The sequence below is a fragment of the Lottia gigantea genome, assembly GCF_000327385.1.
Source record: "Lottia gigantea unplaced genomic scaffold LOTGIsca_43, whole genome shotgun sequence".
In the NCBI taxonomy this organism is placed as follows: Eukaryota; Metazoa; Mollusca; class Gastropoda; family Lottiidae; genus Lottia; species Lottia gigantea.
Window position 1 is genome coordinate 221,045 of NW_008709504.1, and position 18,348 is coordinate 239,392.

At 35.4% G+C, this 18,348-nt stretch overlaps 2 protein-coding genes across 2 annotated transcripts; both read left to right on the forward strand.

Moving 5' to 3' along the window:
* Window positions 1-2,893: 2,893 nt before the first annotated feature.
* On the forward strand, window positions 2,894-7,096 carry LOTGIDRAFT_164008 (hypothetical protein; the record flags this gene model as incomplete). Its single annotated transcript, XM_009060507.1, has 5 exons — window positions 2,894-3,182; window positions 3,326-3,517; window positions 6,064-6,255; window positions 6,691-6,789; window positions 7,002-7,096. 5 exons carry the CDS (start codon window positions 2,894-2,896, stop codon window positions 7,094-7,096), a joined length of 867 nt encoding a protein of 288 aa, XP_009058755.1.
* A 2,669-nt stretch (window positions 7,097-9,765) lies between these two features.
* On the forward strand, window positions 9,766-11,263 carry LOTGIDRAFT_164009 (hypothetical protein; the record flags this gene model as incomplete). Its single annotated transcript, XM_009060508.1, has 3 exons — window positions 9,766-9,871; window positions 10,552-10,734; window positions 11,058-11,263. 3 exons carry the CDS (start codon window positions 9,766-9,768, stop codon window positions 11,261-11,263), a joined length of 495 nt encoding a protein of 164 aa, XP_009058756.1.
* Window positions 11,264-18,348: the final 7,085 nt, after the last annotated feature.

Here is an 18,348-nt window from a genome sequence, read left to right on the forward strand (position 1 = left end):
GGTCACAATAACAACTATGGTTTGTCACTTGTCACCCTTTATTACGAAAGTACGCTCGATTTCCGATTTGGTAAACAGCAAGAGACTGACAAATTAAACCCGAAATCCAAACAACATATTGGCAAAATATTGGTAGCAGCTATTGAACTTTTCACTTGAGGAAGTATTTCATAATGAAAATAAGTATCAGGTGTCTAGAAGGTTAAACTTACACTGACTGGCGCCTAATTTATTTCTGATTAGACGACCATTCCATACTTATCGTGTTGACATGGCATGATGGTATTATATGGTGAAGACTAAATGGTGTACTGGCATGTGTTATTGACAAATACCCACTTCAATGACTCATCAATAAAGATATCTAACTGTCAAATCATATATTCAGGTGTCTGTCGTATAGTAATGGAACACGATGTAATACAGTAATAATATTGAGATATATTCATATTTATTCCATATTGAGGGGTCAAATATCAGTCTCATTCCCAAGATTAACATTATAACTCATCCGATAGATCAACAACTGACCTGTCGTCCACAGCCCAACGATTATTCACTGGAATTTTCTATTACGCTACCATTATAATGGATACAATAAATTATATATATTTGGATATAGAAATGAAATAAAAATTGATGTCCAGCTTTTCAGCTATGTATGTTAAAAAGATGTCAGCAGTGTGGAGCAAGGGACATTTTTGATAAAAGATCTTCAACGTCCATACACTACATCATATTGTTCCGAAGTTTGTTGAAGGTAAAACATGTGAAACAACAGTGGGTTCATTTTACCGCATTGCCCAACTTGCCGCATCGTGCCGAACTGCACAAAAACGACTTGTAAAACGAAACTAAAGGTTTCTGATAAAATTCGGAATGGCCATTCTACCTTGTCCACCAGGACATTCTGGGACTTACCTGGAACCAGTGGTGGCTGAGCCACTGCCGCATTATAGAGCACATCGAATACGAGAATTTCAAACTTCTTCTCGCTTGATAATTCTGATTTACTATTCCAGAAGATTTTCACAAATTCAAAAGATTTTCACTTTCAGGCATTTCAGTTGCCATTTTTTCTAGCGCGAGGGTGACGTTATTGGCACACAGTAGAGGGACATAACTCTTGCAAGTTATTACCAAATTTATTCATTGCACTTGTCTTGTCTTTTGTGGATTTATGTATTTTGTATTACGGTTCACTTGGTTTTTATTTTTTTTATTTTATTCCAGATTTTACCATAAAACTATAGTTTCGATTTCCTAACAGGTCCAAATTATACATAATAAAAAAAAAGATGCGGAACAACAGATTGAAATATTTTCTTTCACGCAAAAATGGCCATTCCGGATTTTATCAGCAAACTTTAGTTTTGACGTTTTCGTGCAGTTGGGCACGATGTGGCAAGTTGGGCAATGCGGCAAAACGAGACTAATTTAGAATTTAAATTTTGTATATCAAGGGAAGTAACTTCTGTTCAATTTCAAGAAAAGTAAATCAGATATTATGTTCTTAGTGGAATTTATCTTATAACTGTAAAACCTACCCCGCGTTTAAATATATCAGTTCAAATCTAGTTTGCTTTCAGTACACCTAATAGTATGACAAAATTTGTTCAGTACAAAAATGAAAACGTTACAAAAATGTTTGTAAACTGAAGACTGGGTAGTTCCTCTTAGGTTCAAGATTTCATTAATATGTGAAATCGGGATGATATCGAAAACTAGCATTTGATTGAGTCGTGCTCGACGGTTTCCATTGTAACAAAATGTTTCAAAGCCCCTGAATAAAGAGAAATACCATATGTCAGTGGAATGGATGCGTAAACTAACCTACGTAGTCTCTGGAAGAATGTGAGTTCTCCATAGCAAACAGCTTATTTTGTAACCAACTGCATAGTCATAAAATTTATGCTGTGGAATACAATGTTACCAAAGCAAAATAGAAGTTGAATTCCTTGCATAATCATAAAACTCCATACGAGTTATCTGCCTTGAAGTAAACGTCATTTTTCAAAAAAAATTATTTATAAATGAGTTATGTCCCTTAATATGAAAAGGTAAATAAAGAATCCATATTAGTTCTGTCTCACTTCAAGATGACAAACATTGTAATAATATTCAGTTCTTTATTTGGATAACAATAATAGGTTCAAAAACTTACACCATTGAAAAAATATTTATAAATTAACGATAGACATACTATTTAAACAAACACACACACGAGTTGCTTCCCTTGAAGTGGAAATCTTCGTCACACTCATGCTTCCAATTTTTTCCAAACCGGCATTCAATGAAGCAACATTGGCAAAGCGTTCTTCTTTTCAACAGAACAATATGTGCTAATCAAATACATAACAGAATGGATGAAGGTTGGGTGAAGGAAAAGTAACCCACATTTCAAAGGGCAAATTAAATATTTGGTCATGTGTGTAAACATTAGTGTCATTAAACATCCTACCTTTGAAGTTATATTTATTTTAGTGAAAGCTTTCAATATCCAAGGTATTAAACCCTCTACAGTTAATAGTTCAATTTTACCAATCCGTATGACATATAAATGAAATAACAGGATGGGGTTCGTTACCCAGATGTTTTTTTTCATTGGTATGAAAAAAAAATTCAGATCTGCGCAGTTTCGATCTACATGAAGTATGTAACTGTAGTAACAACTGTCCGTCTGATCAAATCATTGACGAACCAACCACCAGATTTGCTTTCTGATAAGAGATTCAGATGACAGAAAGTAAAAGTGAAAAGCAAAGATTTAGACGACTCTATGGCTTTAAATGAAAGAGTGAAATTTGTTGAATATTATTGGCTTTGTAATTAACCATTGAAGTATATTTGATTCTTCATTTTACGTTTTGGTTTTGTACGGAAGAAGTTCAGAATGATTCTTAAAATTGATATATCTGTCTCTCTCCTGTTGATGCTGACTGTCAATCTAGTGAACGCCGATTATTGGCGAACTACTAATTTTATTATACCAATTACGAAGCAGTTTGTAGCAAAATTTAGAGTAGATAGCCGTCTACGCTGTTTTGAGCAATGTTCAACGCACTTCTCGTCGTTATTGGTAAACATACAAGATGGCGACTGTTTCTGTTTGACGTCACATCCGGATTCAAATTGGACTGGAGGGGAAGTAACTCTGATATCATTTATGTCAAGACGATCAGGTAGTATATCTATTTTTTCTACTTGCTAAACTGAGAATTCGGAATTACATAGTACCTTCAATTTGTCAACTCGGTTTTTATTAGCGAGTGTGTTCCAGATACATACAATTTTAAACTATTTTATGAACTGTTTTATTTTGTAGAACAGTCGGACTGTATATCGAAGGGATATACCATTTATCATGCTTTGGGTGTTTGTATTAAATATATCGCCTCCCGTAAGACGTGGCAAGAAGCCAAAAGACACTGCAATCAAGATGGCGGATATCTAATAAATTTAAACACACTTGAGAAATATACAGCTAGCTTAAATATTATGATTTCGGAATTCCAAAGTAAGTTATTAGATTATATGGGCTTGGGTCGACCTACGACTCGAAGCTTCTATTGCAGTTGACATAAGAAAACTTCATATCGAGATACTGTTCCCAGTATTGCGATCAACTTTCAATGGCAAGACGGAAATTTCTACTATAAAGCGGAACATGAATAATTGTTGGCAACTGCAATTTCTGATTCTTTAGTGATGTCAGATTTCATCAGTTGCCGTCAGTCGTTGCTCTTAGATTCTGACGCACAGTTGACCCAACCTCTCAGACGGGAATAAGATCTGTAAAAACCCAAGTCTTAATCAAATTCTTGTTTCTCTATATCGCAGAGTTCGAACGCTATTTTATTATTATTTTATTGTGAAATCTTTTTTCCAGCACAAATTTTCGTTGGTGCATTTTCAGCATTTTGGGACAATGGTAATACAAAGTATCACTGGACCAGAGGCGATGAAATATATCGATTTTGGCTGAATGGCGAGCCAAGTATTACAGAAGTTGAAATTTGTATAAATATGTTTAATTTTCATTCAACTGCGAATGGACTTAATAACTTACCTTGCGAAATATCGCAACCATTTTTATGTGAATTGTTGTTATAAGTTCGGATAATTTTGAAAAATATCAGATTAGTCAAGTAACTAGGCTTAAGATCGTTGCAGTAAATGAACCCTATTGAAATTCAGATCAATCGAGAAATGTCGTCTATAGTCATTTCCTCTTACTTTTGTGAACAAATCTAGAAGAATTGCTCACTGACATTCCAAGATGAATTCTGTCGAAATTTAGAAAAGAAAGAGTCCAAGATGAATTCTGTCGAAATTTCAGAAAAGAAAAATTGCAAAAAAAAAAAAAAAAGAATAATGGTTCTTTTCCTTCTATATGCTTTCACGTTTTTGTAGTTAGATTATTAGCAATAATGGTAGGGCGTACAAACAATCCTTTGTCGATCTAATATGGCTATCTATGATAAAAGAACAAAATGACCAAACGATAATGGATGTTGTCTTTGCTCTTCATACTGTATCTGTATTTTTTGTATTTAAAAAAAAAAATAGAAACAAAAACCATTATAAAAATCATTAGGTAATTCAATATAAGTAAGATATTCTATTGAAAGTAAGTTATTAGAAAGGGGATACAATCATCTATTTATTCGGTTAACCTGTTGATGCTAAGCTTTTGCCATCGGCTCTTCCACACGTTTTAAACTATTACATGCGCTACCGCAGTACCTAATGATCCTCAAATATGTCATAGGTGATAGATATTTAAATGTCATGTGATTTTCAAACTGACCAATCAACACGATTGCACAGTCAGTTTTACGTATTGTTTTGTAGCACATGGATAAAATTCCCCAATAAGACTCATCTAGACCTAATTTTCTATTTTCGAAACAGTGACGATGTGGAAAATGCTGCTGTCCATTATGTCGAATTACAACAGGCTCTAAAATCTGAGAAGGTGAAATTAAGGTTTATCAAATGACAACTTGGAGAACTTGACCACAATATCCCTTTAAGTTAAAGTATCAATAATCTTAAAATCAAATAACTTATCCATTCCTAGAAATAATATTGTTTCTGTTCATTGTACTTTCCTCTTTTGTACGAAATGGTTACGAAATGATTCGAAAAATTGGAATATCCTTCGTTTTACCGTTGACGATACTGGTGAATCTTGTGCAGCCTGTTTTTTGGCGAATCACCAAGTTTCAAGTGCCGATATCAAAACAGTTTGTTGCAAAATCTAAAGCAAAGAGTAGTATTGGTTGTTTAGTTTATTGTTCAACGTACTATATACAGTCACTAGCAACAATGCAAGATGGTGACTGTTATTGTTTGACGTCACATCCGCAACGGAATTGGACAGGAGAAAATGTCATCTTGACATCCATGATGACCAGACTTTCAGGTATTGTAAATTTATCTTTTTATCAAACAAAATGTGAAGAGGATCTTTGAGAACCTAAGCTGTTATAATCATTGTCAATAGGTCTCTCAAAAAATCATCTGGTAGACAAATATCCTTGTAAAATCATTTCCAAGAGCTTTGAACAAAACCCAGCTGGTAGATAGGATCTTCGAGAACCTTGTAAAATCTAGATCATTCATGTAACCAAGCGGTTTGACCATGGACCAGCTGGTAGAAAGAACCCGAGTTCATTACTAAGAGGTTTAGCCAACGCCCATCGGGTATGAAACAGCCTGGTAAATCTAAGTCGCTACGGTTGTAGGTTTGGCCAAGGATCATCAGTTAAGACTTATAGGTTCGGCCAAACATCATTTGGTGAGAAATGATTCCTGAAAACCTAAGTTGTCGTCCTTGAGACATATTGATCTGTTTTAAAGAATTTCTTTTGTTGTAGAACGATCAGACTGTGTATCGAAGGGATAACGACTTGATCCTAAATTGGGATTTTGAATTGTGTAAATAGAAGCTCTAAGTGTCCAAGATACACATATTATAAATCAACAATGAGACAGGAAACCTGACATTCACACATAAATCAGGACGTTTTTAAAGCTATCTTTCCTTTCCTTTTGTAGAACCACCAGACTGTATATCGAAGGAGTATACAATTTATCCCGAATTGGGAAATTGTATAAGATATATTAACACCAGGAAGACGTGGCTAGATGCTGAAAGACATTGCAACCAAGATGGTGGTTACTTAATAAATGTGGATACAGAGGCCAAATTTAACGTCAGTATAGATATTGCTTTGACGACAAACCAATGTAAGTCGTTAAGATGAATATAACTTATGTGTCTTTTGAGGCAAGCACATTCAGATCCGTGGCGTAATTTTTGGCCCATGCCCCTCCCTCCCATTTGTACCATTAGCAAATGAAAAAGATAATCTAGTTTCACTTTCCAAATCGCGTAAGATGTATTCTCCGGCCTCCCACATTAGAAAATTTTACAGGTGGAGGGGGGGACCTCTGACTATTCCAGTACCCCAACCCTCTAAGATCTGCAAAAGTTTGTCAGCCGCTCCTTCAAAAAGTTCTAGCATATATGACGTATATTTGGGTTTATTCGACATTCCTTTTTGCCAGTCCACATAAATAGCCAATATTTGGAGAGTCAATATAGCTAATAAATTATATTATACATAGGTTCACCAACACGCAAACCTTTTGGACAGTCACCACATATACTGTTGTTTTCAGGGCACATTTATGTTGGAGGATTCACAACATTTTGGGACGCCGAAAATACAGAATATTATTGGACACGGGGAAGTGTGTTAGACAGATTCTGGGCTTCAGGTGAACCTAATTGGATTAATGTTGAACCTTGTATGAGCATAATGGGTTGGAAAGGACTCAATAACTTTGCTTGTAGCGGTACAACCCCTTTCTTATGCGAGCTCTTGTTGTTATAAATGACGTTATTTTATCATTTCTACAAACCCTGAATAAAATGTTTCCGGTTCTGTTTGGGTATTTCTAAGCTTATGACTATTGTTTGTCACTTCTAGATAGCAATGATATGGGAGGTAACTCGGATGTTATGTTGAAACAAACACAATACAACCTGCCGAATGGTCTTTACCATCAACAACCTGTAGCTTAGGTATCAGGGGATGAGAACCTACTCTCGAAATCACATACAGGCACAGGAAACAAAATTTCAAAGGGGTTAGAGCTGACATCGGGGATAATGCCATGTCACCCCCACCAATCTCCCCACCTAAGAAATGATGGTTATTCCCTTCCTTCCCACAACTTGGGAATGTGCCCCGAAGGAACATTTTGTTGCCTCTGCTCGGCCCCATCACCCGGTGTTTCATAAAAACACCACTGTTCCAGTGTAAGCCGATATCACAGACTAGGTAGTTGTTGGTACGTAGGAACTGAATCAGTTGGAATTGGTTTGGTTTGGTTTGGTAGTTGACAATCAAACTGACGGAACCCTCAGCATTGGTTATATAATTGTCCTTGACAGAGAAACCTGGTGACCTGTATTGAAGTCATCAATCCATCACAGTGTGTTCGGTCTTCAGCTAATGCCATAAACAATCAAACAATTAATGGTTTTAAAGTGGAAAGATAACAATAAATTGCCAATAAGTTCTTAACGTAATTTAACTACTAAGCATTGTTAAAAAATATAATGTTTAAATCAATAAATCAAATACATATTGGTTTCATTAATTTAGTGTTTTTATGGTTTTGTCCACAGAACGAGTTCCTTTGTTTTAATGTTGCGAAATATTTTCATGGTTTTGTCCACATAACGAGTTCTGTTGTTACGTTATGTAGGATTTTTTGGGTTTTGTCTACAGAACGATTTAATGTTGCGTATGTTTTTCTGTTTTACGATTCGTCCAATAAGGCAAGTAAGAAGTATTGGTTTTGAAAATTTTAATTGGAATACAGAACACACCAATAACCCAATTTTATGTGTATGATAGCAAGGACAATATTTATTTGTGGAATCGATGAGCTTTACTAGTTTCTATTTAATACGAGTTCCCTTCAGCAGTCACCTCAGTAATTACTGCATTAACGAAAAGCTGCTTGATTTATTGGACTCCCGTAGGTTAACTAACACAAAGAGAGCACGTAAGTTCGAACTTATAACTATTCTTTCATACTCCATATTGATAGTCCTTTATTTTCATCTTTATCTATTGACATATCTATTAGATTATAATATTGACTTATAATTACCATCTAAACAACAATACAGACACACCCTGTATTCATTAATGGTAGTACTCACACATTATATATTGTCATTATGGACTGGGACAAAGCCTTGAATCCCTCACCTTCTATACTCTCGAAACGCAGAAGGTATGCATTTCTGCTTTACAACGCATTTTCTCAATTTGGGTCTTACTTTGTGGACATGCCGAGTGAATAAAACGAATACGACTGTGATAATATTTGCTATGTGGATTCTCTGAAAGGGATGTGAAGTTGACAAATCGATAAACCAACATTATTTGCTATGTGCAGTTTCCGAAAGGTTTTCTTACGCCAACCGAAGTTAGAACCCGCGAACACCATTGTACAAGTAACCAATCAAATGTACTGTTTCCAATGCTCTTACCGACTGTACAGACTCCCAGAATGAAACGCGATGTGAACAAAACCAATACGACTCGTATAAATTACTATTGACTGTGAACCGATATACCAAATAAACACTATTTGGTGTGTGTATTTTCCAAACGAGGTTACCATATTCACAAACCAAATGAAATTTTAATCAGTTGCTTTGAAAGAGTGGGAATGTTCTGGCTCAATTCCGACAGACGAACTCGAAAACTTGAATTACTGTGTTTGTTTGAAGAAATACCTGAATAAGGATTTCAACAATGCATTTAATCTTATAGAGATATTGCCATAAAATCGATTTTACTAACAGTGATTAAATACCTCTACCTTGTCATTATAAACACAGACAAAGAATGACGTTTGTTCGATGGAACATACTGTTTATTCCTATACCAAGGTCCATACCAAGTTCTTACTTGAAAATTTTTTGAAAATTGAAGGATATTTTAGAAACTTGGGGATATTTTAGAAATTGAATGTTATTGTATAAACTAAAGGTTTTTTTTAAAAGAAATTGGATGATATTTTAGAAATAAAGAATATTTAGAATTAGAAAATGAAGGATATTTTAGAAAATGAAAGATACTTTAGAAATTAAAGGATATTTTATAAACAATTTGTGAGAATTGTGTATTCTTTAACATTTTGAATTGTCCAGGATAGCTATTGACTCAGAATATTTGCCTTTTCTGTTTTTATATATATAAAAACTATTAACTCATATCGATTTATGTTCGTGGTATTTTGTGACATTTCCAGGATGCATGTGTGTGTATATTGAGGAGAATTAATTGCAGGATTGTATGCGTTCAGTTTTGTTTTCTGATTTTTTTCTGAACGAGTCGTGGTCGTTGTTGCTAACCAGATAAAGTGTTTATGACTAATAACACAGTGCATTCCATGGCAAGTCCGTTCAAAGTGCTTGAATATCGGATAATGAATAATGGGATGTAGTTCTGATAATCAACACGCTGCGTTCCATTTCAATACAGAAAAATGCTGTGGATATCGGCGGTAACGCTGATTCTTACGCTTTACGCTAAAAGCATGCATAGCCACATTTGGAGTAACATACAATTTAACTATCCTTTTAATTTGACGATTATAAAACCCTTCCATTGCGATAGGGTTATAGTATGCGCTACTCGTTGCTCTACTCTCTATCCTGTGATCGAGATGGTGGCAATCCAGGATGGTGTCTGTTACTGTCTGAATCCAAGACCAACTCTTCCTGGTTTTGGAGAGCAGATCAATTTGCCATCTGTGTATTCTCGAACACCAGGTAAGTGCTATTCTGTTCAATAATATGTTACACCATTTTCATGGTTCTGATTTGGCCAATGAAGACGATGGTCTTGACCTTTTTTCGATTTCCAATCGTCGATGAATTGCATCTTCGAAATTTGGTCTACCAGCAAGATAAAGTTCAGATTGTCATGCTATGAGTTCTTCAGACAACTAACCTATTTCCGCCTGCGTCCCTACTGAAGTTTGACAAGGAATATTATTATATATATAAACATCAGCTGAAGTGTCTACAGTACAATACAATCCGGTCATCACATGACAATCGATTTAATAAAAAAGAGTATATTAATCAGTCTATCTATATATCTCGATATTCGTCGGTTTGGTTAGTCTATAATTAATCATAACCTCGGTAGATACCTTCGACACTGCTTCCGGTAAAGTGACCTTTATGATCTTTATCTGTTGGTTTGGCAAAAATGTTGATGACTATACAGATAGACATATATCTGATGGTAAAGCTTATATTAGACATCTGCATTCTGTAGAAAGAAATAAAAACATATATTATATATATATATATATTTCTATAACTAGCTTCCCTGATGAAGATTAGGTATCCGAATATTTTTTTTCAATATTAATTATAGCCTAGTTAGAACATGATAGCTTTAAATAAATTTGCTCTAACAATGTGAGATTTCTGTATTTTAGAAGTTTGTATATCGAAGGGTTACCAAAGTTTGCCTGATTTAGGAATCTGCGTTAAATATTTCACATTCAAAGCCACCTGGACGGACGCTAAGGACCACTGTAACCAAGATGGCGGATATCTTATCAATTTAAACACAGATAAGAAGTATACTACAATAATGAAGATGACAGCGAATTCTGAAGGTAGGGATAACAATTATTTATACATGGAAATAATGGAAATGGAGTTGTACATTATACTTTGGACTTTCCTGCTCCAGTATTGGACTTATAAAAACGGATAATGCCATACCATGTTCAGGTAGATTCTTGTAACGTAAAAATCCTGTAGCTTCCGATATAAATATCATCTTTTACTATGAACGTAATTTGTTCGTCGTTCGTGTTTGCTCCAGATGGGGGTTTATGAAAACGGACAATGTCATACCGTGGTCAGGTAGATTCTTGTAACGTACAAAGCCTGTAGCTTCCGAAATGACTACTAGTATTGTATATTACGTTTCCAGATTTGCCCCACATTGGTGGATTTACAGACAGTTTTCCTGATTTTAAATGGACGAGAGGTGGTTCTGTTGACACTCAACAATGGGGCCTAGGTGAACCAAATGGTCATGGAACAGAGAAGTGTCTGGCTATATCTCAAATACGAAGGGGTTTTGTCGATTCACCATGTCATCGGAGTTATTACTTTATATGTGAAATTCTTTTCTAAAATTTTGGATAAACATGTGTCCATTATATTCTTTATACATACGTTAACATCTAATAATAACATAATAATTCTCACTGTTAAAATAGTACTCAAAACATCAATTGTAGAGTGATATAGAAATATTAAAACAGACTGATTCGCATTGCGTGAAACTCCGAGTAACAACCTTTTTTAGGTTATATTTCAACGTTATTATCTATGTATACTTTCTTAATCAGGTGCTGAGTTAGGAAACCAAAAAATCAAATGAATATTATTAAGTATCTGGACTCACTGAAAGAGGATATCAAGTTGATACACCCTAAATTGAAACAATATTTTTGATAATGAGGATTTTTTGAAAGTGTTTTCAAGTTAACAATCTGGCTTGTAGATTCTGAACGAATGAAAATAAAAACATCTTCTCTCCCCATTACTGGCTAATAAATGCCATTAAGTTTCTAAAAAAGAGGTGCAGAAGGTTGTTATACTAGTGCCAGTTCGCTGTTCTGGGTCTGTAGACATATCAATATATTACAGCAGCCACACACGCCCTACATCATCTGTGCGTAGACCTCCTTGCCCCTGTGCCCTCTTAAAGCATCCTGGAATTCATATTATCCAACAAGCATCAATTCAGTCGGTAGATGACAAACTTCCAGCTGATGGCGATATCACAGACTAGGTAGTTGTTGGTAGATGTCAAATTAATGTCCGCTTCCAGCTAACTGATATCATAGACTACGTAGTTGTGGTTGATGACAAGTTAACATTCGTATCCAACTAACTGATATCACAGACTAGGTAGATGGCGATTTAACATTCCTTTCCAGTAAACTGATATCGCAGACTAAGTAGTTTTTGGTAGATGTCAAGTAAACATCAGCTTCCAGCATCACAAACGGTATGCAATACTGCTTTCAAACAATTTCTTTAATATGTGGACTCCCTGAAAGAGATGCCAAGTGAACAAAACCAATACGACTGGGATAGTATTGCTATGTGTACTTTCCCAAGGAGATGTCAAGTTGACAACTCGATATTCTAAATAAACATATTTGCTGTGTGTACTTTCCGAAAGCGTTGTCATGTTGACAATCCCAGCGACATTATAGTATGAGTTGGAAGAGTGGTCATGTCCTGGCATCAGCAGTCACCTCGGTAATTATTGCATTAACAAAGATAGCTTGCCAGGCAAGGTAACATACGCCCACTGGCAGCTGTCAGAAATGATAAAACAGTCTTTAGTGACTAAAGTACGAATTTTCTCATATTGAAGAAATTTTATTAGTTTGAATTCAATTACATATATATATATGCCAGTTATTTATGCTGAGTAATTCCACAAAATTCAATATCAATAACCCAAATACAACAAACAATTAAATCACACAGTTCTAATCAAGTATTCAATCTTAGACCGTGGACGTAAAAAATCCCTAAAGGCCGCCCGATTATATCTGACTGTGGTAGTGAGTCATATGCAGTGTATAAATAAAGTGTCTGCTCCACCCTAGGCCTGTACATTTGGGAGAATCAAACCCTCCCTTCCCCGAAATCAAATACTGTCCGTGCCAGGCCAGATCAGACAATTTATTTTGACTTTGGTATATTTTATTTCATCTTATATATGTTTATATATTTTTTTTGTATTTATTGTATATGATAGAATTTTGACATTTGTTTCTCGTGCATATAACAAACTTTCTTCAACAAAATTTGCATTAATCTCTTAATCTAACCAAGTAAATTTAATTGCCATTATTTATGTTTTTCTTTCGTGTAAATTATACTCCGAGATAATCCATCCATTTAAATTACTACTCGGGTATAATCAAAATTCAAAGTTAGTTCTAATCAATTTACAATTCACTAATCCCGCTTATTTTATCAAATATTTCTCATGTTTATATATTTTATATTTTTGTATTCTTGATTTCTGTTTATAAATGTTTTTCATTTATGTAAATTGTACTCTGAGATAATCTAATCCTCCTGAATTATTACTCAGATACAATCAAAATCTAATCCAATATTTCTATAATCCTCAATTGATCAAAGATATGACTCAACTAATTAAGAAATCAAAAATAATCCTAATCCTCAACTGATCAAAGATATGACATGATTCACTCAATAATTTTTAGAAAATCAAAAACCTGTATTAACGGACCACTATATAAATCGCAAATTCAACCTCATTACATAACCATTCCTCGACACTTGAAAAAGGATAATATTTCGAAAACCGGTTCGTGTCAATTGCGTAAGTTTTTGTTTTACTTGTTATAATTTTTCACATCATTTTTAGCGTTATTTATCACCTAAATATATATTTTTGCATTTTTCATCATAACTTTCATCTTACTTTATATATCCCCAAACCCAGTTTAACTTATTTGCATAATTTGATCCCCACATTTTCACGCTAGCATATACAGTTTCCTCCTGTTACATCCGCCAAACCAATATCACGTACCCTACAACGGCCCTGTCTTCCATCGACCTCTACCACCTACCAATCGCCGACCACCAACCAACCCATCCAGCTATATCCCACCCATCGCCGACCTACCTACAACACAGCCTACCAATCAAGAGGTAACCATCGACCTGACCAACAACAGAAACGACTGCCAGCCCACCGACGCCAACCAGTCCCCACTCATAAGGAGGAAGAACCCTTTGTGAAGGTGTTCTTCCAAGTTTTGCAGTGCCTCCATCATTTGGCAATCCTTACCCTTCAACAGCAAGGCCAACCAGCGTTTACCTTCAAACGCAAACGCAAACGGATAGTTTTATCCGTCCAGCAATGAAAACATCAGCTGTTGACGCGAATATTAGATCCCTCAATCGGACATGGCTCTCTAAGGTTACGCAGGTCCTGATCGACCATTATCAAACCACACTTCAAGAGAAGCTGACCACTATTCGTACCAAGTCTTTATCATCACCTGCCGTCGACCGCATCGTTTCTCATGCCCTGTCCTGGGCCCGTCGCTCCTATGGGAAACGTCTCGAAACGAAACCAGAGTAACCATATCTCTACCAACTGAAATGGACACTACACATGCACCATCTAGAGCCACCACGCTGCCGAACCAAACCCCTAAACGAGCCCGAAGTTCACCTACTCCTAGTCCAGCAGACATAGGTTAAACGCTCTCGAAGAGAGGGCAGTCCCTTCTCTTTCCCCTTCCACACCATCTGAATCTTCACCACGTGATCCAGGATCCGCCAACCTTTCTTCCTTCTGTGCGTTTTTGGACCAGCAAACCACCCCTCAGTCTCCATCCAAGTCGAGACGTGTATCCAGACCTTGAGACCTACCTCAATAATTGGATCATTTAACCTGAATCGAATTACCAAAACCAGTTCGGATACTGAAATACATTCTTACCCCGGTGCCCCATTCCATCACATACAGTCAATCCTGGAATCATACGACCATCCATTGAAAGATTTCAACGAAATCTTAGCTGCACATGTTTTTTTCGAATACATGGATCATTTTTTACTACCTCTAGCATGTCAACATCGCGCATACCTTAAAGACACAACCGATTTTGTCGATAAAATAAAAAATCTTCGAGTTCCCTCTAATGCTATTTTAATTTCTATCGACGTTTCTTCTATGTATACCAATATCGATAACACTAACGGCAGTTCGTAAAGCTTTTAATAGAAACCCAGATCCAAACAGACCCGACGATGCAATTCTACAGCTATTAGAGATTTGTCTTAGTCGAAACGATTTCACATTTAAGGGTAAAACATATTTACAAACTTCAGGGACAGCAATGGGCAAACGATTCGCCCCTTCGTACGCAAACCTTTACATTGCAGAGTGGGAACGTGAGGTGTTGCCCCTCTGTCCATTTGACCCACTTTTTTACGGACGCTTTTTGTATGACATTTTTATGGTTTGGACTTATTCTATCGAACAGTTTTGGGAATTCTTTGAAATTCTCAACAACCACCATCCTTCTATCAAACTAACCGCAAACGTGAGTGACAAAAGCATAGACTTTCTCGATACCACAGTCTTTAAGGGAGATTCCATAGCAGAAACAAATAAACTGGATATTAAAGTGTATTTCAAAGAAACTGATACTCATCAACTCCTGCACAAGAGCTCCTTTCACCCAAAACATACATTTTCTGGTATAATTAAGTCACAAGTTTTACGATTTCATCGAATTTGTACAAGATCTTCTGATTTCAACCAAGCCTATACGATTGTTTTCTCAAAACTGAAAGAGCGTGGGTACTCTAAACGATTTTTACGAAACATAAAAAAATTCCACCTGCACAGATAGCAGCTAAAAACAGACTTTATGCCGTAGTACCTCCAGGTTTAAGAAGTACTCCATGTTTGTCCAGTAGATGCAAAACATGTCCCTTTATATCAGAAACTATTTTGTAAGCAACTCTACGAATAAAAGGTACCCGATCCAGGAACATCTAACATGTGAACATTCGAATGTAATATATTTAATTTCATGCAAGAAATGCCCCAAACAATACGTAGGAGAAACTAAGAATAATTTACGAACTCGCTTTAATGCTCATAGGTCAGACATCAAATTAAAGAAAGACAAGCCTGTTTCTAATCATTTCAACCTCGACGACCATTCATTAGACGATCTCACCCTAATCCCAATTGAGCGTATAGAAATTGACTTCCCGAAGATGAAACTACCAAATTCCGTCAATCTAGGGAAGCCCATTGGATTGAGACATTGAATACAGCAAGACCTATATTCATCATAATGTAGGCATAGCACCCTTTGTTGTCCCGTTTAATACTACCAGCAATCGAGCAAGCAAGATAGTCCATGCCCACTATAAGAGCCTTCGAAAGAAATTCCCCCATGTCTATAAGCAGAAAATGATAGTTGTATATTCAAAAAATAAGAACTTAAATGATAATATTGTTTATAGTAAACTAAAAACAATCAGTACATAACAGATACTATACTTCTCGCCCATCCGGCGAGTTATTTTTTCTAATTTCAGATCAAAATAAGAACATAAAAAAACCCAATATCAAGTCTAATTTCTAAATAAAGTGTCTGCTCCACCCTAGGCCTGTACATTTGGGAGAATCAAACCCTCCCTTCCCCGAAATCAAAAACCGTTCATCGAAAATGCGTCAAGTTAGAACTTGTCCGAGATCTTATCAATTCCATTGATCACACCAATTTTCATCAAAATAGGTTGAAACCTGTAGCTTCTATTGTGCTCACAAACAAATTTTGAAGCGTTTTACAAAGTCAAGGGCAATAACTCTAAAAGCGTTCATTGAAAATGCCTTAAGTTAGAACTTAGCTTCAATCCTGCTAACGAACTATTTTTAACAAATTGCGACGCATTTTAACGAAGTCAAGGGCAATAATTCAAAAACCGTTCATCGAAAATGCGTCATGTTAGAACTTGTCCGAGATCTTATCAATTCCAATGATCACATCAAGTTTCATCAGAATCGGATGAAAATTGTAGCTTCAATCCTGCTGACGAACAATTTTTAACAAATTTCAAGGTGTTCTAAGTCAAGGGCACTATCTCAAAAACCGTTCATCGAAAATGTGTCAAGTTAGAACTTGACCGAGATCTTATCAATCTAAAGCATCAGATAAATCAAAATCAGATAAAAACTGTAGTCTCTATAGTGCTCACAAGAAATGTTGACGGACGGACCGAGAGACCGACGGACATGGGCAACGACAATATACGACCACATATTCATGTGGGCGTATAAAAAGCTGGTTGATTGAATGGACGTGCGTACGTTTACTAACACAAATAGAGCACTTAAACTAAAGTTCATTTTATTTTCATCTTTATCTATTGACATATCTATTAGACTATAATATTGACTTATAATTACCATCTAAACAACAATACAGACAATACATCCGGAATGTATTAATGGTAGTACTCATACATTATATATTGTCATTTCGTATATAATTAAGAATGTAAGCTATGATGGGGTTTTAGAGACTAGGACAAATTCTCTAACCGACTGTACAGACTTCCAGCATGAAACGCGGTGCGAACAAAACCAATACGACTCATATAAATTACTATTGACTGCGATTCGATATACCAAATAAATATTATTGGCTGTGTGTACTTTCCAACACAGGTTACCATATTCACAAACCAAATTTTAATCAGTTGCTTTGAAAGAGTGGGAATGTTCTGGTTCATTTCCGACAGACGAACTCGAAAACTTTAATTACTGTGTTTCTTTCAAGAAAAACGTAAATAGGGTTTTCAACAATGCATTTAATCTTAGAGATATTGACATCAAATCGATTTCACTAACAGTGATTAAATACCTCTACCTTGTCATTATAAACACAGACAAAGAATGACGTTTGTTCGATAGAACATACTGTTTAATCATATACCAATATCTGTTGCATATCTTACTTAAACATGAAGGATTTTTTTAGAAACATTGGTATATTTTAGAAATTGAATGTTATTGTAGAATCTACACGATTTTTTGGAAAATTGAACGATATTTTAGAAACTAAGAATATTTAATTTGAAAATGAAGGATATTTTAGAAAATGAAGGATATTTTAGAAATTGAATGTTATTGTAGAAACTAAAGGTTTTTTTTTTTAGGAAACTAAACGATATATTTTAGAAACTAAGAATATTTAGAATTAAAAATTGAAGGATATTTTAGAAAATGAAGGATATTTTAGAAACTAAAAGATATTTAGAAAGTAAAATGTTTTATAAACAATTTGTGAGAACCGTGTATTGTTTAACATCTTGAATCGTCCAGGATAGTTATTGAACTTATTTATTCGACAAATTCAGAATATTTGCCTTTTCTGTTTTTACATGTTTAAAAACCATTAACTCATATCGACTTATGTTCGTGGTATTTTGTGATGATTGATTTAAACTAGCTGTGTCATTTCCAGGACGTAAGTGTGTCTATTTGAGAAGAATTAGTTAAATAAATTAGAGGATTGTGTGATTTTCTACTGAACGAGTCGTGGTCGTTGTCGAGATAAAGTGTTTATGACTTATAACACGGTGCATTCCATGGCAAGTCCGTTCAAAAAGTGCTTGAATAT